Source organism: Molothrus ater, chromosome 25 (genome assembly GCF_012460135.2).
Source record: "Molothrus ater isolate BHLD 08-10-18 breed brown headed cowbird chromosome 25, BPBGC_Mater_1.1, whole genome shotgun sequence".
In the NCBI taxonomy this organism is placed as follows: Eukaryota; Metazoa; Chordata; class Aves; order Passeriformes; family Icteridae; genus Molothrus; species Molothrus ater.
Window position 1 is genome coordinate 1,637,347 of NC_050502.2, and position 27,121 is coordinate 1,664,467.

The 27,121-nt window shown below is 58.6% G+C and overlaps 2 protein-coding genes across 2 annotated transcripts; one reads left to right on the top strand and one right to left on the bottom strand.

Annotated features, from left to right (window-relative positions):
- On the top strand, positions 1 to 18,643 carry ARL8A (ADP ribosylation factor like GTPase 8A). The gene is made up of 7 exons (XM_036398563.2): positions 1 to 427; positions 8,652 to 8,732; positions 9,650 to 9,723; positions 12,962 to 13,055; positions 14,864 to 14,931; positions 16,179 to 16,249; positions 16,344 to 18,643. Exons 1-7 carry the CDS (start codon positions 305 to 307, stop codon positions 16,391 to 16,393), a joined length of 561 nt encoding a protein of 186 aa, XP_036254456.1. The 5' UTR covers positions 1 to 304; the 3' UTR covers positions 16,394 to 18,643.
- A 1,532-nt stretch (positions 18,644 to 20,175) lies between these two features.
- GPR37L1 (G protein-coupled receptor 37 like 1) lies at positions 20,176 to 25,917 on the bottom strand. Its single transcript, XM_036398423.2, has 2 exons — positions 25,163 to 25,917; positions 20,176 to 21,468 (listed from the first exon to the last, which is right to left on the bottom strand). The coding sequence occupies exons 1-2, from the start codon at positions 25,826 to 25,828 to the stop codon at positions 20,656 to 20,658; spliced, it is 1,479 nt and encodes a 492-aa protein (XP_036254316.1). The 5' UTR covers positions 25,829 to 25,917; the 3' UTR covers positions 20,176 to 20,655.
- Between the last annotated feature and the right edge of the window lie 1,204 nt (positions 25,918 to 27,121).

Below are 27,121 nucleotides of genomic sequence, written 5' to 3' on the forward strand. Positions count from 1 at the left end.
GGCAGCAGGGCCCGCGGCGCGCGGACAATACCGGCGGCGGCTCGGCCCCGATCGGCTCCGCTCGGCCCCGATCGGCTCCGCTCGGCCCTGCTCGGCTCCACCCCGACTGGCCCCGCCCCGAGTCGGCCTCGCTCGGCTCCACTCGGCCTCGCTCGGCCCTGCCCGGCCCGGCCGCGCTCGGCTCGGCTCGGCTCGGCCTAGCCCCGCTCGGCCCGGCCCGGCTCCGCTTTGCTCGGCCCGGCCCGGCTCGGATCCGCTCGGCTCAACTCGGCCCCGCTTAGCGCGGCCCGGCCCGGCCGGCACCATGCTGGCGCTCTTCAACAAGCTGCTGGACTGGTTCCGGGCGCTGTTCTGGAAGGAGGAGATGGAGCTGACCCTGGTGGGGCTGCAGTACTCGGGCAAGACCACCTTCGTCAACGTTATCGCGGTGAGCCCGGGGACGCCCCGCATCGCCCCATCCCCGAGGGGTCACGTGCCCAGCCAGGGCTTCACACTTGGACCCCCCGTTGCATCCCCATTGTACCCCCATTGTACCCCCATTGCATCCCAATTGCATCCCAATTGCACCCCCATTGCATCCCAATTGTACCACCATTGCATTCCTTACTGCACCCCCATTGTAACCCCACTGCATCCCCATTGTACCCCCATTGCATCCCAGCTGCACCCCCATTGAAACCCATTGTACCCCCGTTGTATCCCCATTGTACCCCCACTGCATCCTTATTGCATGTCCCCATTGCATGTCCCCATTGCACCCCTGGGTATTTCTCTGAACGTCTCCGCCCTATCGCACCCCAGCCTGAAAATGCCTTTGGGGAGGGGGTGTAGGCTGGGGGTGCAGGCTGCAGCAGTGGGGTGCGGTGTGGGGTGCAGGGTACAGCGTGGGGTACAGCAGTGGGGTGCGGTGTGGGGTGCAGGGTACGGCAGTGGGGCGCAGTGTGGGGTGCAGGGTACAGCAGTGGGGCGCAGTGTGGGGTGCAGGGTACAGTGTGGGGTACAGCAGTGGGGCACAGTGTGGGGTGCAGGGTACAGCGTGGGGTACAGCAGTGGGGTGCGGTGTGGGGTGCAGGGTACAGCGTGGGGTACAGCAGTGGGGCGCAGTGTGGGGTGCAGGGTACAGCGTGGGGCGCAGTGTGGGGTGCAGGGTGCAGCCCGGGGCAGCCCAGGCCATCCGCATCGTTCGCTCCCCGGAGCCGAGGGAGTGCTCGGGTCCGGCTCGGCCCTGCCCTGTGGGCCGGAGCCCCGGCCGTGGTCAGCGGTCGGTGCCGGTGCCCGGGCACTGCGGGAGCTCCGCTCTCGGTCCCGTAGCAGCGGGCGCTTTGTCATGGTCGCTGCCGCCGCCGCCGGGACGCGAGGTGGGGCCTCAGGACGGCCCTGCCGCGCTCGGTGCCGCCGGGGATCCTCGCCTGGGGGCCGCTGTGGAGGTGTTTGCCTTCCTTCCTTCCTTCCTCGGGAAGCACGAGGTGCCTCACCCCAGCAGCGTGCTGTGGCTGCGGGCCGCTCCTGCAGCAGCGCCCGGGCAGGGCAGGGCAGCGACCCCGGGGCCCTTCAGCCCCGGCCTCTCCCCGGCCGCGCTGCTCATCCGCGGGCTCCCTGCATCCAGCACAGCATCGGGAGCTGCGTGTCCTGGATTCCGAGCCCAGGGCGTGGCTTCACCCGCGGGGATGCTCGGCAGTCTCCCCTCCGGCTTTTTGGGTTGTTCTGGGCCTTTCAATAGTGGTGGTGCAAGGCGGGAGGATGCTGAAGGGTGGGTTTGGGCTGCTGCCCCCCGAGGGTTTCATGGAGGGAGGTGGATGCAGATCCACCCTGGTTCCCCCACTGCCCCCTCGTCCCTGGTTGCTCTGAAGTCTGTGCCTGCCATGGCTCCAAAGCAGAACGAGTTGTTGGTGCTTCCTCAGGGTGCTGGAAGCTGCTGGGCTGTCAGAGGGGATTGTCAGCTCATATGGAGGCTCTGTTGCACTGGAGCCATGCTCTTTGGGAGGTGCTGAGGGACAAGAATGTCCTTCCTGAAGTGTCTAGGGGCAGAGAGAGGACAACCCAAAATGCTTTTCATCCTGGAGGTGGTGGCACTCCTGCTCTCTTGCTGGAAGTCACTTCTCAGTGCTCCAGTCTCCTGCTGGTTCCTCCCATAAGCTAACAAACTAACACCATCATCTGGGGTCAGGGAACATTTTGGCTCTGGGGCACTGAGCACCAATCCTATTTTTGGGGGACCTCCCCCTGCCATTTGCATGTTTAATAGTCAGTTTCTGCCAGGGTGGGACACGGTGGTGCCACGTGTGAGCTGCTCCTGCTCTTGGTCTTGTGAGTGCTGCTGCCTGTTAACAGCACCCAGGCTACCTTAAAAATGGCAGAATAATTTAGTGTTGGTTTTAATCACCCAGTTAAGCTGTGAAGGGTGATGGAGCTTTATCCCAGAGCTGCTGCACTGTTCTGCCTGCACAGGGCAACCCTAAGGGTTGGTGTTCCCCACATGCCACCTCCTCCACTCCCAGCCACATCTGGAGCAGACAGGGCTCAGTGTGAGCTTTGTGGGGTTTGCTTCTGTGAGTAAATACTTTGTACCTGGCACTTTAACTGTGGGCAAGATCCCACTGGCAGGACCCATGCGCTGGGAATCTCTGCTTAGCCAGGATTGCTGGTGTGGGGAAAAAGGACTTTGAGGAATTACAGCAGCTCTTGAGGTGGCTGAAGTTGGCACCATGGCCTGCTGGTCTGGCAGGTCTGTGGTAGGGTGTTTGAGACCCTCACACGGCAGTCAGGCTCAGAGTGCTGAGTTTGGCCTCTCAAGTTATTTGGAAAGTTCAAGTTTTATGACAGATGCACACAAAAAGGGGCACCAACTTTTGAGAAGACATCCTGGAAAGAAGGACTTGTTGGACAGTGAAATAGGAGCATGGCACAGGAAATGCCAGCTCAACAGGAACTGCCTGAGAAGGTCTGGAGGTGCCTGGCTTTAGGGTGTGGCAATGGGGTTGTTGGAAGGGGAAATAGCTGTGATTTGGGCTTTGTGAGGGGATAAAACCTGAACTGGAGAAGTGTGGGATTTTGGGGTGTTGGAGAGATGGCACAAGAAGGGGAGAAGGTCCTTTCTGGGACCAGAGCTGCTCTGGGGGTTTGGCACCATCCTTTTCTTGCAGGATTTGTAGCTGCACCTGACTGAGAAGTGGATTCTGGTTCCCTGGCAGGTGGGTGGCTCCCTCCAGCAGCCAGGCTGTGCTTGTGCCAGGCAAGGGCTTTGCTGAAGGCAGCTGTGGTCAGGGTGACTCCTCCTGGGTCACCTGCCTGGGGTGGGAACTTTGATTTTCAGGACTTTTTTTTTTTTTCTGAGCTGTTGATAGCTGAGGCTTGAAGTCTTTTCTGCAAGGAGAAGTGAAAACTGTAGATACACACCTTGATTTAACCTGAAGCTAGTGGGCTTTTAGCTGCTTTTTCTGCAGTCTGATGGTGCCATGGGTGACTCAAGGGTGTTGAGAGCTCCTCAGCAGGTGCTGGGGCCCAAAACCTGTCAGTGCAGGCTGTGGTTAGAACAAGAGAGCATTGCTGCTTTTTCACATCACGTGCTTTCTACCTGTGCTGGAGCCTTCCAAGAGAGTGAGGGCACAAGTGCCAGGGTGTTGGACATGTGCTGGGGGCTCTGGAGCACCATCCTGTGCTCCAGCCCTGCCTGGAAAGTGATGAGAGCAGTGCTGCAAGAGGAAGCATGGAGCTCCTGGAGTGAGTTCAGTGAAGATGTTGACAGGACTGGAGCATGTCTCTTACGGGGACAGGCTGAGGGAGCTGAGGCTGTTGAGCCAAAGAGCCAAAAAGAGGTGGCTGAGAGAGGCCCTCATCAGTGTCTGTCAGTGTCTGCAGGGAGGGCTCAGAGCAGGCCCAGGCTCTGCTCCCTGGGGCCCAGCACTGGCACAAGAGGAATGGACAGCAGCTGATGCCCAGGAAGTTCCACCTGGACATTTGGAAGAACTTCTTTCCTGTGCAGTGACTGTGCACTGAACAGGCTGCCCAGAGAGGGTGAGGAGTCCCCCTCCCTGGAGGCATTGCAGAGCTGTCTGGGAATAATGCTGTGCCATTGGGGTGCTCTGGGGTGATCCTGGCTGAGCGGGGAGGTTGGATCACTGTGCTCCCTCCAGGCTGACCCATCCTGTGAAACCACATCAGCCTCGTGTTTGGCTCCAGGTAGGATGTGGATGGTGGGGCAGGTGCCAGCTCTCCAGCAGGGAGAGCCTGCAGGGGGAGGCATGGGAATGGCTCAGAGGACTGCAGAGCTCAGCACCTGCTCCCACCCCTCCTCAGAGAGACACTGGCCCCTTGGGCAGCCAGCTGGCCCAGCTGGGCAGGAGGTGCCCTGCATGAGCCTGGGAGGGAACCTGCAGCTCCAGGTGTGCAAGGTGCCCCGGGTTTGCTGGGGAGCAGAGCAGAGAGGGGCTCAGGAGGTAGCAGGGACGTGTTCTGATGTATTTGCACCGGTCTGTCCTGACCCCCACCTCTCCCAGGAGCTCTGGGTGTGCCCCAAGTGGGATCTGGCAGGGCCAGGGTGGGTGGGAGGTGGCTGTGGGTTCTCATTCAGCCTCAGATGCACACCTGGGCCCTCCACAGGTGTGTTTGTGCTCCTTAGCTTCATAATGCAGAAGGTGTCAGCTTTTCTGGTTGGCTTCTCCATATTCCTGGAAGAGGAGGAGAACCTGGCTGAGGCATGGTCTTGTCTTGCTGCTGCAAGCTCTGTCAACATGAGCCAAGAGAAATGGACAGTGTGGCTTTCCTGAGATAGGATCCCAGAGTGGTTTGGGTTTGAAGGGATCTTTAAAGATCACCTTGTTCAACACCCTCACCATTGGCAGGCACGTGCAGACACCTTCCACTAGACTGGTTTGCTCCCAGCCCCATCCAGCCTGACCTTGAACATTCCCAGGGATGGGGCAGCCACAGCTTCTCTGGGTAATCTGTGCCAGGGCCTCACCTCTCACACCATAAAACATTTCTTTTTTATATAAATTTCCCTCCTTGTAAGGGCTTGGACAGGGTTTGGCAGGGCCTCAAGTGCCACATGGCAGGAGTTTTGGGGATGGTCCAGGCAGTGGTGGGAGACGCCCAGCCCAAGGTGCTTTGGGGCCCTGCCTCTGTCCCACAAAGGGCCATACTCTGGTGTGGACACAACTGCAGAGAGCCAGGGCCGGGCTTCCAGCACTGCCATCTCTGCCCTCTGGGGAGCAGGGCTGCAGAGCAGCCAGCAGTGATGAATCTAGAGCAGCTCACATCACTTCAGTGCCATGCTGTGCTGGGACAGGGTGACAGCCACCTGGCCACGGTGAGGAGCAGGGCCTGGCCACCTCAGCCCTGCGTGCTGCCCACCAGAGCAGGGGGAGGCTGAGGTGGCTTCTCTGCTTGTGCCAGTGAGCCGAGGTGCCAGCCCTGTGTGGGCCAGGGGTGATGGCTGAAGTGGCCATCAGGGGATGTGGTGTCCCTGTGCATGTGTCAGGATGGGCTCAGCACTTAGAAAAACCCTTCACTTTGCCCTGGCAAAAGCTGAATTCTGGCCACCTCTCCCAGTGACCCAAGTGGAAAGTGTTGGGGCTGGGCAGAAAGGTCTCTTGCCTTCCAGGCAGGTCACCAAGGCAGAGTGGTTTGGGCAGAGCAGTGGGTGACCCTGGCAAAACCAGCCATGAACTGGAGTCTGTAAAGACCTGATCTGCCATTTGTGGCCACAAAATCCATCTTGCCTGCAACAATTTTTGTGCTTCCCAGTGGAATTGGGTTGGACTCGATCTTGAAGGTCTCTTCCAACCTAGTAATTCTGTGAATTCTCTGAATTCCTTTCTTAAGCAATTGGTGTGGCTTGGCATCATCTTCAGGGTGAGCATGGATGCTATGTCTATTACATAACCAAAATTTGGGGGAAGAATGTGTCCAGTGAAGCTTTTGCTTGTCTCCATCTGGGTGCTCCCTGCTTTCCTGGCAGTGGAGCTGTGGATGGCTGGACCCTGCCGGGAGTTGAAAATATGTTGAAGGCACCAGCATCAGGGGTGGTTGGAGAGGGAAGAGGAAACTCTGTGTTTCCACCACTGAGAGCTGCTTTCAGAGAGCAGCTGATGCAGGATGAGCTGATGGAGGAGGAGCACGTGCAGGATGCTTCAGTGGGTGCTGGGACAGCAGGGAGCACGTGGGAGCCATCCTGGGGCACAGTGCCTTGCATTCCCTGCTCAGCCTGTTTGGGACAGCTCAGGTAGTTTTGTTTTGGCTCCATGGACAGCCTGGAGGCAGGTGCTGCAGTAGGAGAGGGGTTTGGGGCAGGAGCAGGGCTGTGGTCACTCACACAGACATGCTGGAGGAAAGAAGAGGTGATTCCTGGCTCCTGCACTCACCCCTTCCTGCAAGAAACTTCTATCACATGGGAACCTTATCTGCTGTGGCTTTTGCACAGCCAGCAGATCCCATGATGTGTCTGCAATCCCTGAGGGGAGTGCCTGCAGCTTCCAAGAGCTCTTCAGCCTGAGAATTCCTTCATTTCATAGAGCCCAGCTGTGTGTTAAACCTCAGCCCATAGCAGATGTCCCCTGTGGATCCCTGCCTGCTTTCCCTCCTTTCCCCATGCCCTTCCTCACAGTTCTGTGTGGGTGCAGCATGGCCTGAGCACCCCTTGGCTGCTGACTTTTGCTGCTGAATGCAAAAGGGATGTGAAAAAGGGAAGCAGGGTGTATTGCAGAGCCTTTGGAAGAGGTCAGGAAATCCCTGGGGACTTGCTGATGCGGTGCATCTGGAGGAGCCACAGGCTCAACCTGGCACAAAAATCTGTTTATGACAAAATAGCATAAACTGACTTCCTGTTTTGAGGTTTTTGTTAACTAGGAGAAAAGCCTTCAAGAAACTGAGGATTTTAAGGCAGTAAGGACCTGCTAGGATGAGTTTGGCCATGGTTGGTGGTTCCTGCAGGTTTCTGGCACTGATGGCTGCAATCCCCAAGGCTGCACTATCCTGGTTGTCAAACATTCTGCCCTACTGGCTCCTCAGCATCCCCCAGCATCCCCCAGGATGCATTTACAGGCCATAATTCAGGTTTGAGTGCCAGGGAAGCTGCTGGAGGTGAAGGGGCTGTGCCAGCTCCTGTCTCCTCCTGCCCCAGAGCTGCCACATCCCTGCCTGTAATGTCCCTGTGTGCTGCTCCAGCTGGGCCCACCCTGCAGGCCTGGGATTTGAGCAGCACTGTTAGAGATGAGTGATGAGATGGTAGCTCTCAATGAAGGGTGAACATTCTGTGTGTGTTAAGAGAAGTTTTGTAGATGTAGAGTTGTGTTACTGTGATGTGTCCCCCCCTCATTGTTATCATGGGATGGGCACTGGGGAGGGTTGGCCTGTTACTATGGCAACACCTGAGCTCCACCCAAGGTGTGAGAACGTGACAGCAAGGAAGGGGTTAACTGATGGGACTTTAATGGGGTTTAGAGATCTAAAAGGGGGAGCATCCATTTTGAAGATGAGGATGTGGCTGGTAGTCACAGGGGCTCCCAGTGCTGTAATTTTTCCATATTTAGTCCTTTTGTTGTATTTTTGTTAAGGTTTAATAAACCTTTACAATTTTAAAAGCGAGGGTTGTTTCTCACAGGAGCCCTTGGTGTGTGCTGGGCACGAGGCTGGTGAGCCAGCAGCAGCAGAGGGAGGGCTCCTGCTCACTGCTCCAGCAAGCCTGACCTGTTCCACAGTGGGGCTGGGCTGCTGCAGCCCCACAGGGATCTCATCATCTGCTGCATAAACTCAGCAGACACTGGAGCTGCACTGGGAGCAGCCCTGGGGAGCCCTTTGTGATCCCCAAGTCACCCAGCACAGGCAGGATGCAGAACTGGGGGAGCAGTGCAGACAGCTCTCACTTGAAAGCAGAAGTCAGTCTGGTTTGGGCTGGGCCAGGAATGATCCAAAGCAGAACCATGAAACATGCTGGTGCCCCAGGAGCTGCAGCTGGGAAGGAGCTGGAGCAGGAGGTGGTTCCCTGGGTGGGGAGCCCAGTCTGGAACTCTGGGGGTCCTTCCAGGGCTGCCTGACCAGAGGTCCCTGCAGAGGAGCAAGGTCTCAGCCTCCTCCACAAAGGGTTTGAGAGAGTTGGGATGGGCAATGGGGACATGTCCCATGGGGACAGCAGTGAGTCCAGGGCTGAGGGTGGCAGCTGGCTGCAGGGCTGGGGCTGCACTGGGGCACCCAGGGCACCATTGCAGCAGCCACAGCCTCATGGTTTAGGAATGGTATTCCCCGGGTTGGTGCTCCCACTGGTGTTGGCTGCCTCTTGCTTCCCCTTCCCCTCCAACTGGAAGCACAAAAGGCAAAGATGATGAGACAAGAACAATTTACTAGAAACAGCAATGAGATAAGAAGACAGTAAAAGCAACACTGCTAATAACAAAAGTGTACAAAGAGAGGGTGATTTACATGCAAAATGCTCAGCAAGCCTGGGACAATGACACAATGGCTTCCCTCTGCCCACCAGGCTTTCTCCCAGCTGGAAAAGAGCAGCATTCCCATGGGCCTGGTGGTGTCTCCTGGGCTCTGTGCTCCTGGCATGGACCTGCAGGAGGGCAGAGCCTTGGGGTGATCCCAGGCTCTCAGCCTTGCTGCCCTGGCCCCATTCCTCCACCTCCTAACCCTGTCCCACCTTGTTCTTGCAGTCAGGACAGTTCAATGAGGACATGATCCCAACAGTGGGCTTCAACATGAGGAAGATCACCAAAGGGAATGTTACCATAAAGGTAAGATTGTTGTTACTGCTGGTGAGGGCTCTTGGGATGAAGGGTGAAGATTGGTGGCTCTTCTGCTGGAGGTGGAAGAATTCCAGGGATCCCAGCTGCAGCTCACAGAATAGAAGCATGGCAGCATTAAGGGTGGAAAATTCCTTTTTAAGCTCGAGTCCAGCCAGAATTGCCATGTTCACCATTAAACTGTGTCTCCAAGTGCCACATCCAGGTGTTTTGTTAACATTTCCAGTGATTCCACCACCTGGAAGTGAAAGTTTTGCCCTGTTAGGGTCGTGCAGGTACCCACCAGAGGAGGTGGTGGTGGGAGCTGCAGCTCCTCCTCTGTAGGAGATCCAGACTTGTGCAATGAGAGCCAGTCTGGGTTGCAAAGCTGGAGGTTTCCTTGTATCTCTGGCTTGCTAATAGGAACTTATGGATGTGGTCACCTTGCTGAGGGTGCTGGGGAAAACGGGTCATGGCTTGCAGTGGTGGTCTCTGCCTTGGAAGCAGAGGAAGAGGAGGGTTCTACCTGGATTTTCCAAGGGCTGGGGTTGTACTGGGAAATAGCTGTTGGACAGGCTTGAAAAGCTGGCTGGGGGATCTCTGGCTGCTGCAGGACCACCTTTGGGAGTGTGCTGAATGTTCTTAATGGGAAATGCCTCAGGGAAATGCAGGAGGTGTGATGGGCATGGGGAGGAGCACCCACCTTGGGCCAGGGGTCCCTCTGTGCCAGCAGAGGCACACACAGGGGGTTCAGCACCCTCCAGCTCCCCTGCCTCAGGTTTGTCTCCCTTCTTTATCAGGTCAGGAGCCTCCTCCTGGGGTTTGGTGCACGGCCAGAATGGCCCAGGAGGGGGAGGAAGGGTGTGGGGTGTTGGGCATGGCACCAGGGTAACAGTGCCAGGGGTAAAGCTGCCGTGTCCCTGTCACAGCTCTGGGACATCGGGGGACAGCCGCGGTTCCGCAGCATGTGGGAGCGATACTGCCGTGGAGTGAGTGCCATTGTGTGAGTATCCTGAGCCCTGCTGGCAACCCCTGTCCCCTGCCATGGTGTGAGTGTCCCTGAGCCCTGCTGGCACCCCTGCCATGGTGTGAGTGTCCTGAGCCCTGCTGGCACCCCTGCCATGGTGTGAGTGTCCCTGAGCCCTGCTGGCACCCCTGCCATGGTGTGAGTGTCCCTGAGCCCTGCTGGCACCCCCTGTCCCCTGCCATGGTGTGAGTGTCCTGAGCCCTGCTGGCACCCCTGCCATCCTGTGAGTGTCCCTGAGCCCTGCTGGCACCCCTGCCATGGTGTGAGTATCCTGAGCCCTGCTGGCACCCCTGCCATCCTGTGAGTGTCCCTGAGCCCTGCTGGCACCCCCTGCCATCCTGTGTGTGTCCTGAGCCCTGCTGGCACCCCTGCCATGGTGTGAGTATCCTGAGCCCTGCTGGCACCCCCAGCCATCCTGTGAGTGTCCTGAGCCCTGCTGGCACCCCTGCCATGGTGTGAGTGTCCCTGAGCCCTGCTGGCACCCCCTGTCATCCTGTGAGTGTCCCTGAGCCCTGCTGGCACCCCCTGCCATCCTGTGAGTGTCCTGAGCCCTGCTGGCACCCCCTGCCATCCTGTGAGTGTCCCTGAGCCTGCTGTCACCCCCTGCCATCCTGTGAGTGTCCTAAGCCCTGCTGTCACCCCCAGCCATCCTGTGAGTGTCCTAAGCCCTGCTGTCACCCCTGCTGCTGCTGCTGAGCCTTGCCAGGGGCTGGGGGCATCCCCCCACCCTGGGCTGCTGGAGTGCCTTTGCTGCCTGAGCTGGACACCCATGTCAGGAGCTGGAATCACTGAATCATCAGGGAGTCATGAAGGTTGGAAAAGGCCTCTAAGATCATTAAGTCCAACCATTAACCCAACACCACCATATTTATCCCCAAATGTTTTTTGAATACCTCCAGGGATGGTGACTCTACCACTGCCCTGAGCAGCCTGTGCCAGGGCCTGACCACCCTTTTAAAGAAGAAATTTTCCCTGATATCCAACCTAAACATCTCCTGGTCCAACTTGAGGCCATTTCTTCTGGTCCTGTTGTTTGTTTCCTGGGAGGAGAGCCCGACCCCCTCCTGGCTCCACTCTCCTGTCAGGGAATTGGAGAGACAAGAAGGTTCCCCCTGAGCCTCCTTATTTCCAGATACTTCCCCTGGGGGCTGATGTCTCCATGGGCTCTACACAGGTCCCTGCAGCTGTGCCAGACCCTCCCCTTCCCTTGCAGCATCCCCAGCTCTGTTCCTCAGAGCTCCCCTTTCCAGGCTCCCATGCATCCTCTGTGCTGGCTGCTCCCCACAGGGGCTGAGCACAGCCAGTCATGGGGCTCAGCCCTTCCCACAGGAGAGGCTGCTTTCCAGCTCAGGATGTTTATGTGCTGCCAGATAAATCTTGTGCTGAGAGCAGGAGTCTCACCTGCTACTGAGTCAGCAAATCTGAGTGTCCCTGGGTGTCCCCTGCTTGCAAACAGTGCAGGAACAGCAATCCCAGGGAGTCCAGGCTGGGGGTGAGCATGGCAAGGCACTCATGGGAAGCAGCTTGCCTATTCCAAAGGACAAATACTGATCTTGGGACACCAAATTGGGGTTACTTAAACCTAGTGAGAAAATGAGATTTCTGGGATCTTTCCCAAGTGACCATCCCCTGAGACTTGGAGGGCTGCTTCCTGTGCTGCCCTTCCCAGCTCTAAGCCTTGGCAGGTGAGGAGGAGTGTGGTACTGCTTGTTCTGCACGTTGGGACATGGCCTTGGACCTGCAGAAGGGTTTTTATTACACTTTTTATTACAATGAGCTTTGCTGCAAATGACAAAATCTCTGTCCTTTCACTCCTTCTGCTGCCTCCTTCCATAATGTCATCCTTTTGTGGTTGTCAGGAAACAAAGGGACCTGTCAGCATCCAGGTCACACTCCAGTCTGGCCTCATCACATTGAGCTGTGTCAGGTCCCTTTTCCTTTGCTCTCAGCTCCCCCCTGTGCCCAGCATGCCAAGGGCTGGGGCAGTCCCTGGGGTGTTTTCCCCTCTTGGCACACGTTCCCATTTTCCTGTGTTAAGCACTTCAGTAGTTAGTAGCACTTCAGTAGTCAGTAGCTCTTTTCCTATTTTTAAGTAACTCCCCAAAGCCTGATGAGCTGGTGTTTCTCACTCCTTCTCTCCCAGCTTCTTGATCTTTGAATTCAAGGCTGCTTTGATCAGTTCCTCACCCAAGTTTTGCCTTCACTGACATCATGTGCAGGATAAAAGTTGGCCTTTAAGAACAAAATCCTTTCCCAAATCTCCCCTTCTGCTCAGAGAAGCATTGGTGGCCACCAGCTTCACATCCTTGTGCTCTATGGCCCCTCCCAAGATTCCCTTCCATAATGTCATCATTTTGGCCCATGTGGTTGTCAGGAAACCAAAGGACCTGTCAGCATCCAGGTCACACTCCAGTCTGCCCTTGTCCTGAGCTGGGTCAGGTCCCTTTCCCTTTGCTCTCAGCTCCCCCCTGTGCCCATCCATCGATGAGATGAGAAGGTCCTTGCCCTTCTTGGGCCATCATCACCTCTGCATCCTCAGCTTCTCCTGCCTGCTCTGCTTGTCCTGGGTGTCTACAGGGCAGCTCCATGTGCATGTTGGATTCAAAGTGTGTCCTGCAGCTTCTGCCTGGACTTCCCTCACCCACTCTGTCACTGCTGTGACAGCTGCAGAGACAAGGATGAGCTGCTCCCTCACTCCTCTGGGAGACATGAAGGGCTCTCAGCTCCACAGGCATCCTTGGCAAGAGGTGAAGAGGTGGAAGGATCCTGAAATCAACCCCCTCCACATGCTGGCTCCCCTCTTAGCACACATTCCCATTTTCCTGTGTTAAGGAGGAAAATTTAGTAGTCAGTAGCTCTTTTCCTACTTTAGTAGTTAGTAGCACTTCAGTAGTCAGTAGCTCTTTTCCTATTTTTAAGTAACTCCCCAAAGCCTGATGAGCTGGTGTTTCCACTCCTTCTCTCCCAGCTTCTTGATCTTTGAATTCAAGGCTGAGCTGCTCCCCCACTCCCCTGGGACACATGAGGGGCTCTCAGCTCCACAGGCATCCTTGGCAAGAGGTGAAGAGGTGGAAGGATCCTGTTATCAACCCCCTGCACGTGCTGGCCCAGTTCCCAGTGAGCTGCTGTGGGAGGAGATTTGGGGTGGCACAGACACAGCATGAGACCATGGAGACCTGGGCACCTGTGCTCAGGGCTGTCCCTTCCCTTGCAGGTACATGGTGGATGCTGCTGACCAGGAGAAGATAGAGGCCTCTAAGAATGAGCTGCACAACCTGCTGGACAAGCCCCAGCTGCAGGGCATCCCGGTGAGCCTCAGTCCTGCTGCCCAGGCTGGGCCCTGCCAGGGCCTGCAGAGCACAGTCAGGGAGGGGCTCCCCTTCCTTGGAGCCATCTGGGCCCTGCTGCACTCCTGAGGGCCCAGCTGGGACAGTGACACTTGCTAGGTCAGAACTGGGCCAAGCAACACAGAGGGAACTTTAGGGCAGAGAGCACAGATCAGGCCCCCTGGTGAAATCTCCTCTCACACGGATTTGCACCTGATTTGTGCTGTGACAGGAAGGTGCTGTCTCCTCTGAGAGGGGCTGCTGGGCTGTGACAGGTGCAGGAGGTGGGACATGGGGCTGTGACAGGTGCAGGAGGTGGGACATGTCACAGGTATGCTGTACCTGTGTGTTGCAGCCTGAATTGCTGCTAGTAAAATCCAGGGTAAAGAAGCAAAAAAGGGCCTTTGCATAATATCCACAGATGTTTAATTCAGCTGTGCAGTGAGGTGTTCAGGTCCCAGCCCACACACCTGCAGAGTTCTGCTTTCTCTCTCTGCAGGGGCCTGGGGACTGACCCTGCTCTTGGGGCAGTACAAAGGTGAGGGCTAATCAGGGAATAGGGAAGGAGTTGCTCAGGAACACAGGAACAGGGGAAGGAGCCAGTGGGGTCTAACAGCTTTTTGAGGGAAGCTTCTTGTGTCTCCCCAGACCAGGGACTGCCCCCCAGGGTCTCCACTCCTGTGGGGTGGGCTGTGCACCATCCATCCATCCATCCATCCATCCATCCATCCCAAATCAGCATCCTGTGGAAGGAGCTAACTGAAGACTTGCCACAGATCACAAATGTCCCTGCCAGCTCCACTGAGCTCCTGACACACCAGGCTGCAGTCCCAGGCCTCTGGAGGCTCTTCTGAGAGAGGCTCCTGACTGGAACCAGCCTGGGGGAGACGCTCACCCTGAGCTGCTGCAGAGCCCAGTGCAGGCTGGCACTGCCCCTGTCAGGTGACAGCCACGTGGCTGCTGTGAGGGACACATCAGTGATGGCACAACCCTGCTTTGGGCTGCCTGCCTGCACTGTGGGGTCTGCCCAGCACCCAGGGCTTGCTCCTGCTGGATGGAGCCAGTGTCAGCCACTTCAATTTCTGCTCAGAGACAGGGAGAGGCTCCTGGGAGGGTGTCCTGGGTGGCACAGCAGATGCTCCAGAGAGGATGAGCTGTGGTGTGACCGTGTTCACAGGGGTCCCAGGATGAGGGAAGAGATGAGGATCTGACTCCATGTTTCAGAAGGCTGATTTATTATTTTATGATATATATTATATTAAAACTATACTAAAAGAATAGAAGAAAGGATTTCATCAGAAGGCTGGCTAAGAATAGAAAAAGAAAGAATGAATAACAAAGGCTTGTGAGTCAGAGTCTGAGCCAGCTGGGCTGTGATTGGCCATTAATTAGAAACAACCACATGAGACCAATCCCAGATGCCCCTGTTGCATTCCACAGCAGCAGATAACCATTGGTTACATTTTGTTCCTGAGGCCTCTCAGCTTCTCAGGAGGAGAAATCCTAAGGAAAGGATTTTTCATAACAGATGTCTGTGACACTGTGGGGCCATGTCCTCACTGGGAGCAGGGAGTGCCCAGGAGATGCTGTGCAGGGCTAATTAAGGCAATTAATTGAAGTGCTCTGCCTCCTGAGTGCTGCTGGAGGGGTTTGTCTGCCTGGGACATCCCAGTGGAGCAGCCAGGGCTGTGTGGTGCCACAAGCAGCCTCTGTTTCTGGGTGGCAGGAGCAGGTCCCTGCCTGGTCTGGTGGCTTCAGGTGCTTCAGGTGTCCCCTGTCCTGCCCTGCAGGTCCTGGTCCTGGGGAACAAGAGGGACCTGCCTGGTGCCTTGGATGAGAAGGAGCTCATTGAGAAGATGTAAGTGTGCCCGTGTCCCCTGGGGGTGTGACACAGTGTGCCAGGGGCACAGGGGGTGTGACACAGTGTGCCAGTGTCCCCTGGGGGTGTGACACAGTGTGCCAGGGGCACAGGGGGTGTGACACAGTGTGACCCCTCCCTGTTCTGCCGTGTCCCCCCAGCACACCTGGGGTGGCACTGAGGGCCTGGGGTGGCATCGTGGTGCCTGGGGTGGCATTGTGGTGCCTGGGGTGGCACGGTGGGCCTGGGGTGGCACTGAGGGCCTGGGGTGGCACTGAGGGCCTGGAGTGGCACTCTGGTGCCTGGGGTGGCACTCTGATGCCTGGGGTGGCACTGTGGGCCTGGGGTGGCACTGAGGGCCTGGGGTGGCACTGTGGGCCTGGGGTGGCACTCTGGTGCCTGGGGTGGCACTGTGGGCCTGGGGTGGCATCGTGGTGCCTGGGGTGGCACTGTGGGCCTGGGTGGCACTGTGGGCCTGGGGTGGCACTGTGGGCCTGGGGTGGCACTCTGGTGCCTGGGTGGCACTGTGGGCCTGGGGTGGCACTCTGGTGCCTGGGGTGGCACTGTGGGCCTGGGTGGCACTGTGGGCCTGGGGTGGCACTGTGGGCCTGGGGTGGCACTCTGGTGCCTGGGTGGCACTGTGGGCCTGGGGTGGCACTCTGGTGCCTGGGTGGCTGGCAGACACGAGTGGCTGGGGATGTCTGAGGTGACACCTTGTGGAGACACAGAGGAGCTGGAGCCAGCAGTGCCAGGGCTGGTGCCATGTGCCGCACGGTGGCGTGGGGGCCTGGCACAGCGTGGCACTGCCTGCTGGAGCTGGTCTGCCCCAGATGCCGCCCTGGCAGCGGGACTGGGCTCTTCCACAGGGCCAGGCTGGGGTGCTGCACTGACTCCCAGCGCTTCCTCCCCTTCAGCCCCCCCCCAGAGCACCTCTGGACCTGGGCACCTGTGCAGCTGCCATGCTGCCAGCCCTCCCAAAACCTCCCTGCCCCATCTGCAGGGCTGGGGGGACCTGTGGAATTTGGTGGCCAGGTTCTCCATGGGATTGGGTCCCTCTTTGCCCTGTCACACAGAGCACCCCCAGGCATGGAGCCATGGTGCCTGACCCACACACAGCTGCTGGGCAGCTGCTGCCCCTGCCCTGTGCCCTCAGAGCCCAGAGAGACCCTTCAGGGGCTGCCCAGGGTGTCTGCCATGGCCACCCCACCCAGCCCAGTGTGTGCAGCCAGCCTTGCTCCCTTCCCCAGGAACCTCTCTGCCATCCAGGACCGAGAGATCTGTTGCTATTCCATCTCCTGCAAAGAAAAGGACAACATTGGTGAGTGCTGGGGGCATGGGGGGTGTGTTAGCTGGGGTACAGGGGGAGGTGACAGCCAGAGACAGAGGCTCTGAGTGTCCCCTTGCCTCTGCAGACATCACCCTACAGTGGCTTATCCAGCACTCGAAGTCCAGGCGGAGCTGAGGGCCCTGGCTGGATGGAAGCTGCCATTGTCCAAGCCCATGCCCCTCCCTCCTGCTCTGTCCCTCCAGCTCTCTCTCTAGATGGGTATTTTTAGGGGACCCCAGACTCTGCTGACATTGGGGCAGAGTCCTTGTTTTTATTGTAAAGAAGATGTCTGACTGCCCTCCTGTCCCCCTGTCCTCCCCTCTCTTCCTCCATTTTGGCACTGTTCTGTTGTTGTCTGTGTATACAGTATATATATATATGTATATATATTTTAATTTTTTAATTTAAGGGATAGTGCTGTTATTAAATTGGGCCCTGTGAGCAGTAGGAAAGCTGGGGCTCCCCAAGGCCAGCCAAGGGTCAGCGTTGGGAGGAGGAGGAGGAGGGTGGTAGCAGAAGGCAGCCCTTGGGGATGGGGCTGTGCCAGCTGCAGGCAGATTCCCTGGGGCTCCCTTTTCCCTTCTCTGGGTGTCCTGCTGCTGCCTCCAGGCAGAGACCACCCTGGAGGTGTTGGGGGTGCCCACCTTGCCCTGCCTGCCTCAGATTTAGGGTGGGGGGGATGTGTCAATGCCACCTGCAGGCTCCCCACCCCTCTGGGGGACAGGGATTAGCCACAGGCCACTGCCATCAGCCTCCCCCTGCTGCCTGCACTTCCCCAACCCCTCTTTGGGGTCCAGGGCCACTTGTCCCCCTGTGCCACGTGTCCCCTGCTCTTGTGCCTGGCCAAATCCTGCCCACTGCCCAGCCTGGCTGCTGGGGGATGATCTGAGGCACTGGTACCAGTGCTGGGGGCCCAGCAGTGCCAGCAGCCCCTGGGGGAGCTGGGACTGGCACCTGCCTCCCACCTGCCCCCCTGTAACCTCCCAGGAGAGCTGAGCTGGCTCCCCACGTGCCAAGGGGCATCACCTGTGCCCAGCTGGGGCTGCTGGCTCTGCCCTGGCCAGGCACACCCTGGGGATGCCAGAGAGGGAGGGACACGTGGAGGCACCTGGAGACACGCTCAGAAATATCTGTGCACCCTCAGTGCTGCTCACCAGGCCCAGGGTGTGCTCTGTGCCTGCTCCCCATGTCCTGCTCCCCATTCTCCACTCCCCGTGCCCTGCTCCCCATTCTCCACTCCCCATGCCCTGCTCCCCATTCCCTGCTCACCATGTTTGCTCCACATTCTTACTCCCTGTGCTCTGCTGTCTGTGCCTGCTCCTCCTTTCCTGCTCCCCATTCCCCTCTCCCCATTCCCCTCTCCCCATTCCCCATTCCCCATTCCCCTCTCCCCATTCCCCACTCCCTGTGTCCCTCTCCCCATTGCCCTCTCCCCATTCCCCATTCCCCTCTCCCCATTCCCCTCTCCCCATTCCCCTCTCCCCATTCCCCATTCCCCTCTCCCCATTCCCCTCTCCCCATTCCCCTCTCCCCATTCCCCATTCCCCTCTCCCCATTCCCCTCTCCCCATTCCCCTCTCCCCATTCCCCATTCCCCTCTCCCCATTCCCCATTCCCCTCTCCCCATTCCCCATTCCCCATTCCCCTCTCCCCATTCCCCTCTCCCCATTCCCCATTCCCCTCTCCCCATTCCCCTCTCCCCATTCCCCATTCCCCTCTCCCCATTCCCCATTCCCTGCTCCCCATTCCCCATGCCCCCTCCCCATTCCCCTCTCCCCATTCCCCATTCCCCTCTCCCCATTCCCCTCTCCCCATTCCCCATGCCCCCTCCCCATGCCACCCCTGCTCTGCTGCCCTGGCTGGGGGGCACAGGAGCCGTGGGGCAGGGCCAGCAGTGCTTGTGGGGACAGTGGTCAGGTCTGTGTGTGCACAGGGGGGTAACAAAGGCTGTGCCATGTCTGTGCTGTGGGCTGGGGCTCTGAGGGGCAGCCTGGGGCCTGGCCAGGTTGTGTGGGGCCAGTTTGGGGGACTGGGCTGGCACTGGAGGCTGGGTGAGCAGGGGAGGCAGCTGCTGGTCCCAGTGCAGGGCTGGGGCACACGGTGGGGCCCTGCAGCCCCCCCAGCCCCTTCCCACTCAGCTCCAGGGTGTCAGGCCAGGAATTTACCTTCTGTTCTTGATTTTGCAGAATTGCACAAAGAGAGGTTTCTTTTTTTTTCTTTTTTTTTTTAATTTAACGACTTGTAATGTGTTGTCTCCCCCCCACCCTCCCTTTTTTTTTTTTTTTGTAAGAGATATTTTGACTCAGATTTGACCTCTGTTGGGAAATGATTCTTGTAACTGTACAATTTTTTTGCCTCCTAACAATAAATTAACAATTTTGCGTTGCGGGTGTGGTTGCTGCCACGTTGCTTCTCTCCATCTCTGCCACCCATCATTGGGGGCCCTGCCTGGGAGGGAGGTCCCTGTCCCCTGGGTGCCACTGGGCACTGTGTGCCCATTGAGCAGGCACCTCTGATGGTTTCAGGTCCTTGTTTCCTTGGCTGGAGTGCCAAGACCAGCTCAGGCATTCCATCCACGGCCATCATTGCTGCTGGACCTTCTGTGTCCCAGAACTGCTGCAGAGCCCTGCTGGGTCTGGGGTCCTGCAGTGCTCCTGCTCCCTCTCCCTGCTCCCTCCTGGGTGCTGTGCCCACTGCTGCAGGGCTCCTGTGTCCTTTGGAGGTGGCCTTCATGTCCCCAGGAGGGGGTGACCATCACTGCTGGGCTCCTGGGGGTGGCCCCTGCCCTGCCCTGCCCTGTCAGCTGCCCCCGGGTGGGAGCAGGGCTGGCCCGGGGGTGCTGCCACAGGCACGGTGCCAGTGCTGCCTGCACCCCCTGCCCCTCCCCACGCCTGCAGCACAAGCCTGGCTTTGTTCACCCTTGGCCCAGGCTCAGGAGGAGCGATGTGGACCAGGCACATGAGAGGTGCCCTCCCCCAGAGCCCAGAGCCACCAGACCCTCCCGGGACCCCGCTGACCCCGCGGGCACTTGAAGGTATGGCCTGGGTACCAAGCCCCCCTGCATCCCCGGGCCGAGATGAGACCCCTCCTCTCCCAAACCGTGGGGCCCAGCACGGGCTCGCGGGGAGGAGGATGAAAGGAAAAACCCAGTTTTGTGCTCTCAAAAGAAAACTGGGGCTTTTGTTTCCCTGGAAACGGCTCTGCGAAAGCGAAGCGCGCGCGGGGCCGGTGGGTGTTGCGCACAAAGCCCGCACTGAGCCCCTGCCTTTCACTGCCCCTGGCAACCGGCTCCCTCTCCCTGGCACTCCGGGGCTGGGTGGCTGCCAGCCCTCGGGACAAGGAGCTCTAACAGCGGACGGGGCTGCGTGGCCAGGCTGCCCTCGGGCAGATCCATCCCGCCTGCTCCCTGACCCCCCTGCTCCTGCCGGGAACATGTGGGCTTGGAAACCCTGGTGCCCTGAAACCGCCCTCCTGGGCCACTTCTGTCCCTGCAGTGGGCATGTGGAGGAGGGCCAGGAGCCCTGTGGGGCAATTTGGGGGAGATGCTCTCACCCCAAGGGGTGCTGGGGGTGGTGGTTCCACATCTTGCCCAGCAGCACCTTGGTTGTGCATAGTGCACGTGGGGAACCAGGCTGGGGGCTACCTCAGCCCTGTGCTCAGCTGGCTGGACTTTACTGAGACCAATTCAGGTTGCCCCAAACCCAACACTTCAGCAGGCACCCTCTAGGGAGGCAGCAAAGGGGCTGGGGGCCTTTCCCCATCTCCCCTGGCTGCTGCCCACTCTGGCACAGCTGCTCCCTGCCCTCCTGCCCCCCAGCTGCCCATGCCCACCCCAGAGCCCCCAGGTTTAGGGAAGAGCCATTCCAGGGGCTCCCAGGGCTCAGCCCAGCAGTGCCAGCAGCTGCAAGCACGACGTGCTCTAGGTTACTGGTTTATTGAGCTCATACAGGGCACGGCTTGGATCCGTGGGATACGACCAGTTGGACCTTTTCCTCTTGTGGAGGGGCTGGCAGGAGGGGAGGGGACAGGAAGAGGGCAGTTTGTGTTTGCTGTGTCCTCTGTGAGCCATCATGGTCAGCCTCTGTGGTTTCAGGTGAGACCTTTCCGGCACAACGCCATCTCCAGAGCAGAGCCCCAGGGAGCCCGGCCAGGCAGCCGGGACAGGAGGGTGCTGCTGTCCTCGCTGACCTCTGGGCAGAGGCAAGAGGGTCACCAGGGTAGCCACGGGGACTGGCATTTCAATCCCACCTGCCCAATGCTGGCTTTGAAGCCCACGGCGCAGCCCCCTGAGCCGTCTCTTTCTCTTGTTCCACGTCCAGACACGAGTACTAATGGCAGAACAAGGTTTGGTCTTGGGAGGAGGTGGTGAAACGATCGCTACGGCTCCCTGGTGGCACTTTAGCATGGGGTGCCAAGGGCCAGGAGGGGCGGGGGGTTCTCCCGGGGCTTGTCGAAGAAGATGGAGGAGGACATCTCGGTTTTGAGCTTGCTGTCGGCGCTGCTCTCGCTGGAGGAGCTGTCGGGGACGCAGCCCTCGCAGCAGCAGCAGCAGCAGTCCATGAAGGCCTGGCCCAGGGGACGGCAGAGACACAGGAGCAGGACGGGCGTCACCGAGCACTTGAAGAACAGGAAGAACTGGTTGATGAGGTTGAGCAGATCCAAGGTCTGCTTGGACACGTCGGGGGACATGTAGGCCACCACGATGTTGCAGACGTTCTCGGGGGTGGTGCAGAGCCCGTAGATGACGGTCAGGGCGATGATGGTGCAGTTGAGGTGGCCCTCGGCCTGGCCCTGCTTGGCGCCCCGGCTCTCGCTCTTCTTGTCGGGGCCGCGGACGCGCCGCGTCACCAGCTGGCAGCTGACGGTGAAGAGCACGGGCAGGCAGAAGTAGCAGCCAAAGTACCACCACATGCGGGCGTTCTGGTAGGTGAGCACCAGAGAGTAGATGGATTCAGGCAGGTTGGATGAAGGTTTCATGGTGCAGAACTCGGTCACCACGCCGGACACGGGTGACGTGTCCCGTGCCAGCTGCCAGAGCAGGATCTCGGGCACCGAGAGCGTCATGGAGCCCACCCAGATGACGGCCAGCTTGGCGATGATGGACTGGCACTGCTCGATGGGCCGCGTGCTGGCCTGGGGGCTGGTGGCTGCGTGGAACCTGTCGATGCCCAGGGCACACAGGCTGAAGGTGGTGACTCCCAGGGACGAGACCTGGTGAGGGAGGAGACACAACAGGGACATCACAGGGGGCTTGGCTCTGCCAGGCTCGGGGAAAAACCCTGGCAGAGACGAGAATGTTGACTCCATGTTTCAGAAGCCTTGATTTATTTTATATATATATATATATAGAGAGAGAGAGAGAGATATAGATATATATATGCAGATATATACTATATAGTTATATATAATATATATTATATAATACATTATATATTATATATTAATATAATATAATATATTACATAATAAATATAATTTTTATTCGAATTTTAATATAACATATACTATATTAATCTTGTTATATCATAATATTAATATAATATATATTATATATTATTATAAAATAATATATATCTATTATAATGTATATAGTATAGAATATAATAATATAATATAATCATATAACATATATTATATATATATTATATTAAAACTATACTAAAAGAATAGAAGAAAGGATTTCATCAGAAGATTTCTAAGAATAGAAAAGGAATTATAACAGAGAGTCTGACACAGCTGGACTGTGATTGGCCATTAATTAGAAACAACCACATGAGACCAATCCCAGATGCACCTGTTGCATTCCACAGCAGCAGATAACCATTGGTTACATTTTGTTCCTGAGGCCTCTCAGCTTCTCAGGAGAAAACATCCTAAGGAAAGGATTTTTCATGAACCATGTCTGTGACACCTGGCTACCTAAGACCACCACCCCTCCTTCAAAGGCTGTAGGGAGGTCACAGCCTGTGGCTGCATCCCAGGGTTTGGAGCCACTTTTCTGTGACTCCTGAAAGGATAAAAACGTCCCCTGCCCCTGTAGTCCCTGCCCAGCTCCCTTTTCTGCAGAAGGGAGAAGTTTAGCTGGATGTCTGTCTGTCTGTCCATCCAGCCAAGGTGGGAGCAGCAGGGCTGTCCTTCAGGCTCTTGCTCTGTTCTGGATGGCTCTTGCAGAGCAGGGACCATCACACCCAGCAGCACCAGGGTTCCCAGGGTTCCCAAGGCCTGCCTGGACAGGCCAAGTGAGTTGAAGGCGCTCTTGTCCCAAATCAGCTTGGGGCAATTTCCGCTGCATTGAGAATAGCAAGAAAAACATCCCCTCTGCCAGAGGAGGAGGCCAGGGCAGGGAGAGGATTCGCTGTGGCTCTGGGAGGGCTGGCCAGGACCGACCAGCACTCCCAGCCCCAGAGCTGGGAGCCAAGTCCCACAGCCCTTGGCCAAGATGATGGCAGAGTCACATGCTGGTGTCCCAGTGCTGTGGCCGTTCCTGGCCTCACGAAGCCATCAAACATCAAACCCCGTGCTGAAAGACCTTCCCAGCACTCAGGAAACCTCCCAGGGCTCCACGTGGTGCCCTGGGAACAGCCTGGAACAGCCTGGAACACTGCCCCCCCGACCCCCCAGCCTTTTCCTTGGCCCTGGGCTGGTCACTGCAGCAGCTGATGGCCAGAGTGATGCCAGCACTCAGCAGCACCATCAGTTATGCACAGCAGCATCTCCCCAGACACAGAATCAGGACACCAGCCCAGCACCAGCATCCTGCACCCAGCACCACCTCCCAGCTCCTCTGCCCAAAGCCCAGCACCCAGCATGCTGCACCTGCTCCCTGGCTGGCACCTGCAGCCCTTGGTGCTGCTGTGCTGCTGCCTCTCCCCCCACACCCTTCCAGGGCTCCCCCATCTCTCCTGGTGCCCTTGGTCCTGCAGAGCTCCCATCTCCAGTGCCCTGGCAGGGATGGCACTGGTGGCATCAGTGCAGCACATCCCTCACACAGCCTGGCCCCACGAGCCCCTGTAACCAGCTCTGCTCCCAAAGCCTGGCTGTGTGCCAGAGCACTGAGGGTGCATCTGCTTCCCACAGCATCCATGCAGTGCCTGAGCCACGAGCCCTGGCCTAGAGAGGTTCCCTCTCCCACCTGACTGCTGGGATTTGGCTCTGCCTGGCTGTGGCTCCCTGCAGCTCCCCCAGCTGAAGCCCTGGAGCCCTTTCTGCCCATGCTCTGGGGGGCAGGAGGGCAGGGCTGGTGCTGGGGCAGAGCAGGACCCCCACAGCAGGACCTGTGACACACTCATCCTTCTGCAGCACCAACATTCCTGTCCCTTCCTGCCTCCTCTGGGCCCAAGCTGTCCCAGGGCACCCTGGTTGGTGCTGCTGAATCCCTGAACCTGCTGGTGCCACCCCCAGGGTTCTCTCAGGGGGACAGGGAGCCCATGAGCAGCAGATCTTCCTCAGATCCTCCTTGAAACAGGGTCTGTTTTGGGGACATCACCCTTCCCTGGGACACTGAGCCAGCTTGAGCAAACTCCTGCCCCTCTCTGAGTCCACCCAGATGCAGTTGGAAGCCTGAGGTGGTGACAGGGATGGGGCAAACACTCCAGTATAGTGAGAGGATGGGGTGGGACCCCTCTGGAAAGGAGCAATGCCTGTAGGGCAGGGGCACAGGGGCTGAGGGCTCCCCCAGCAAACACCCCATGCCTGTGCTGGCTTTGGGGCTGTGCAGGTTTGGGGCTGTGCAGGTTTGGGGCTGTGCTCTGTGGGACACCCTGGGCCATCACCCTGCACCCAGAGGAGCCAGGGCCACTGCTGGAGCTTGTGGGGCTGTGCCCAGCCAGGGACCCCTGCACAGGGCAGACCCTGGGCATGGACAGGGCACTGTCACAGGGGATTGACAAGTGATTGTCACAGGGGATTGTCACTGGGGTCTGTCACAGGGGATTGTCACACAGGTGACTGCCACAGGTGACTGTTACAGGGGATTGTCACAGGGCACTGTCACAGGGGATTGTCACAGGGGTCTGTCACAGGGGTCTGTCACAGGGGTCTGTCACAGGTGACTGTCACAGGGGACTGTTCTGGGGCCAGCAGGGCATGGAGCAGCTGGGAACACCTGGAGCACTGGGGTGGATGCTCAGGGGAGGGGCAGGTTCTGACCCTGGCTGGTCTGACCAAGCCTGAGGGGTTCTTCAGTGACCTGACCCTGTCTCTGAGCTCTTCCAGGCGTTTGCACCCTTTGATAAACGGGGCATTGACCACAGAGAACAGGTGGGTTTGGTCTGTCTGTCCCACCAGGGCACGGAGGGGCACAGCTGGACCCCAAGGTTCCCTCGAGGATGGGAGATGAGCACACTGAGGGTGGTTTCCAGCACCAGCCCAAGTCCTGCCCTCTGGGGCAGTTTTGCTCACTCTGCCATCCCCTGTCCCCACAGTCCCTCTGCCCTCCTCAGTGGGTGCCTGGCTCTCCCTGAGGGCGGCCAACCTGTCACACCTGAGGTGTGAGGACAAACACAGATCTCAGGCTTCCAGACCTCATTCCTGGGCTGTCCCATTCCACCTGCAGCCCCCTGCCCTGGAGCATCCTCAGCAGCCCACAGTGGCCAGTTCCTGGGCCAGCAGGGTGAGTCCCCAGCTTTGGGGTGGGACAGGAACAGACAGATGGAGGGACCCTGCTGACAGAAGTCCCTGTGCTGGCTGCATGGGGTCTGATGGGCTTTTCCCAGCCCTGGCAGCATCGTTGCTGGCTGCAGAGCCAGAGGGGAGGTCACTCTGGGCACTGTCCCTCAACTCCTGGTGCCCCATTAGGGATCTCTGGCTGTCCTCGTGCCAGGCCAGCAGCCCCACAGCCTGCCCCAGAGCAAGAGGGCAGAGAGGAGCTGAGTCCTGGATCCCTGGGGCCCTGTGCAGCCCTTACCTCCATGAAGGGCACAATGCGACAGGACACGTCCCCCAGCAGCCTCTTCTTGGTGATCTCGTTGAAGATGACCACGGGCAGGCAGAAGAAGAGGATGAGGAAGTCCCAGAAAGCCAGGCTGGCCAGGATGGAGTTCCAGGCACTCTTCATGTAGTAGTTGTGCCACACGATGCACATCACGGCCAGGTTGGCCACGATGCCCACGGTGAACACGACGAGGGACAGGAACACGACGGCGTAGGCGCTGTAGGAGCCCTCGGTCACCGGGTACAGGGGGTTGTGCATCTGCAGCCGCCGGTCGGACACGGTGCTGAGGTTGGCTCGGGGCTCGGCCCCGTCCCGCTCCGTGGGGACCCCCGGCTCGGTGCTGGAGGGCAGCAGGGCCCGGGTGGGCTGCAGGCTGCCGGAGCTGGGGGGCCTCGGGAACTCCACGCGCACGCCGGGCCCGTATTGCTGCACCGCCCGCGAATCGCCCTCCGTGCCCCGCCGCTGCCTCTCCCTGCCCGCCGCCGCCGGGGCTCTGTGCGCAGCCTGCCCGTGCCCGGAGCTGCCCGGGCCATTCCTGCCCCGCATCCCCGCGGCCCCCGGGGCCAGCAGCAGCAGCAGCAGCACCAGCAGCAGCAGCGGCAGCGGCGGCGGTGGCCGTGGCGGTGCTGGCGATGCCATCGTGCCCCGCTCCGAGCGCTCTGCGGCCGGCGCAGCCCCCGCGGCTCCGGGCACCGCCGCTCGCTCCGGCTCCGGCCGCGGCTCTGCGAGCCCGGGCAGCGCTGGGCACGATAAAGCGGCTGGAGGGGAGCCGAGCCCTCTGCTGGTCACCCACCGCCCGGGAGATGGGACAGCGGCCAGACTGGGCAGGTCCACAGCCCCGATACCCCCAGCATCTGCCTCAGCATCCCCAAACATCCTCAAACCCCTCCCCAGCATCCCCCGACATCCCCAGCATCTGCCTCAGCATCCCCAAACATCCTCAAACCCCTCCCCAGCATCTCCACAGCCCCCAACACCCCCAGGATTTACCTCAACATTCCCAAAAAGCCCCTCAACATCCCCCTAACATCCCACAACATCCCCCCATCTACCTCAACATCCCCAAAGAGCCCCTCAGCATCCCCCTGACATCCCCCCAACCTCCTGCAGCATCCCCCAAACATCCTCAAAGCCCTCCCCAGCATCTCCACATCCCCCAACACCCCCAGGATTTACCTCAACATCCCCAAACAGCCCCTCAACATCCCCCCCGACATCCCACAAACTTCCTCAAACATCCTCAAACCTCTCCCCAGCATCTCCACAAATCCCCCAGTATCCCCAAATATTCCCCAATATCCCTCCAGCATCCCCCCCTGAATAAAAATTCTCCAAGATCCCCAAACATCCCTTCAGCATCCCCCCTGGAATACCCCATCCTGGAATACCCAGTACCCCTCAACACCCCCAGCATTTTCCTCAACATCCTCCTGACATCCCACAGCATGCCCCAAACATCCTCAAACCCCTCCCCAGCATCTCCACAGCCCCCAACATCCCCAGGATTTACCTCAACATCCCCAAACAGCCCCCCAGCATCCCCCCGACATCCCCCAACCTCCTGCAGCATCCTCCAAACCTTTCCCCAGCATCTCCACAAATCCCCCAGTATCCCCAAATATTCCCCAATGTCCCCCAGCATCCCCCAAAAATTCTCCAACATCCCCAAACGTCCCTTCAGCATCCCCCTGACATCCCCCCAGCCTCCTGCAGCATCCTTCAAACCCTTCCCAGCATCCCCACAGCCCCCAACACCCCCAGCATTTTCCTCAACATCCCCCCAACATCCCACAGCCTCCCTCAAACATCCTCAAACCTCTCCCCAGCATGCCCACAAATCCCCCAGTATCTTCAAACATTCCCCAATATCCCCCAAAAATTCTCCAACATCCCCAAACATCCCTTTAGCATCCCCCCCTGGAATTCCCCATC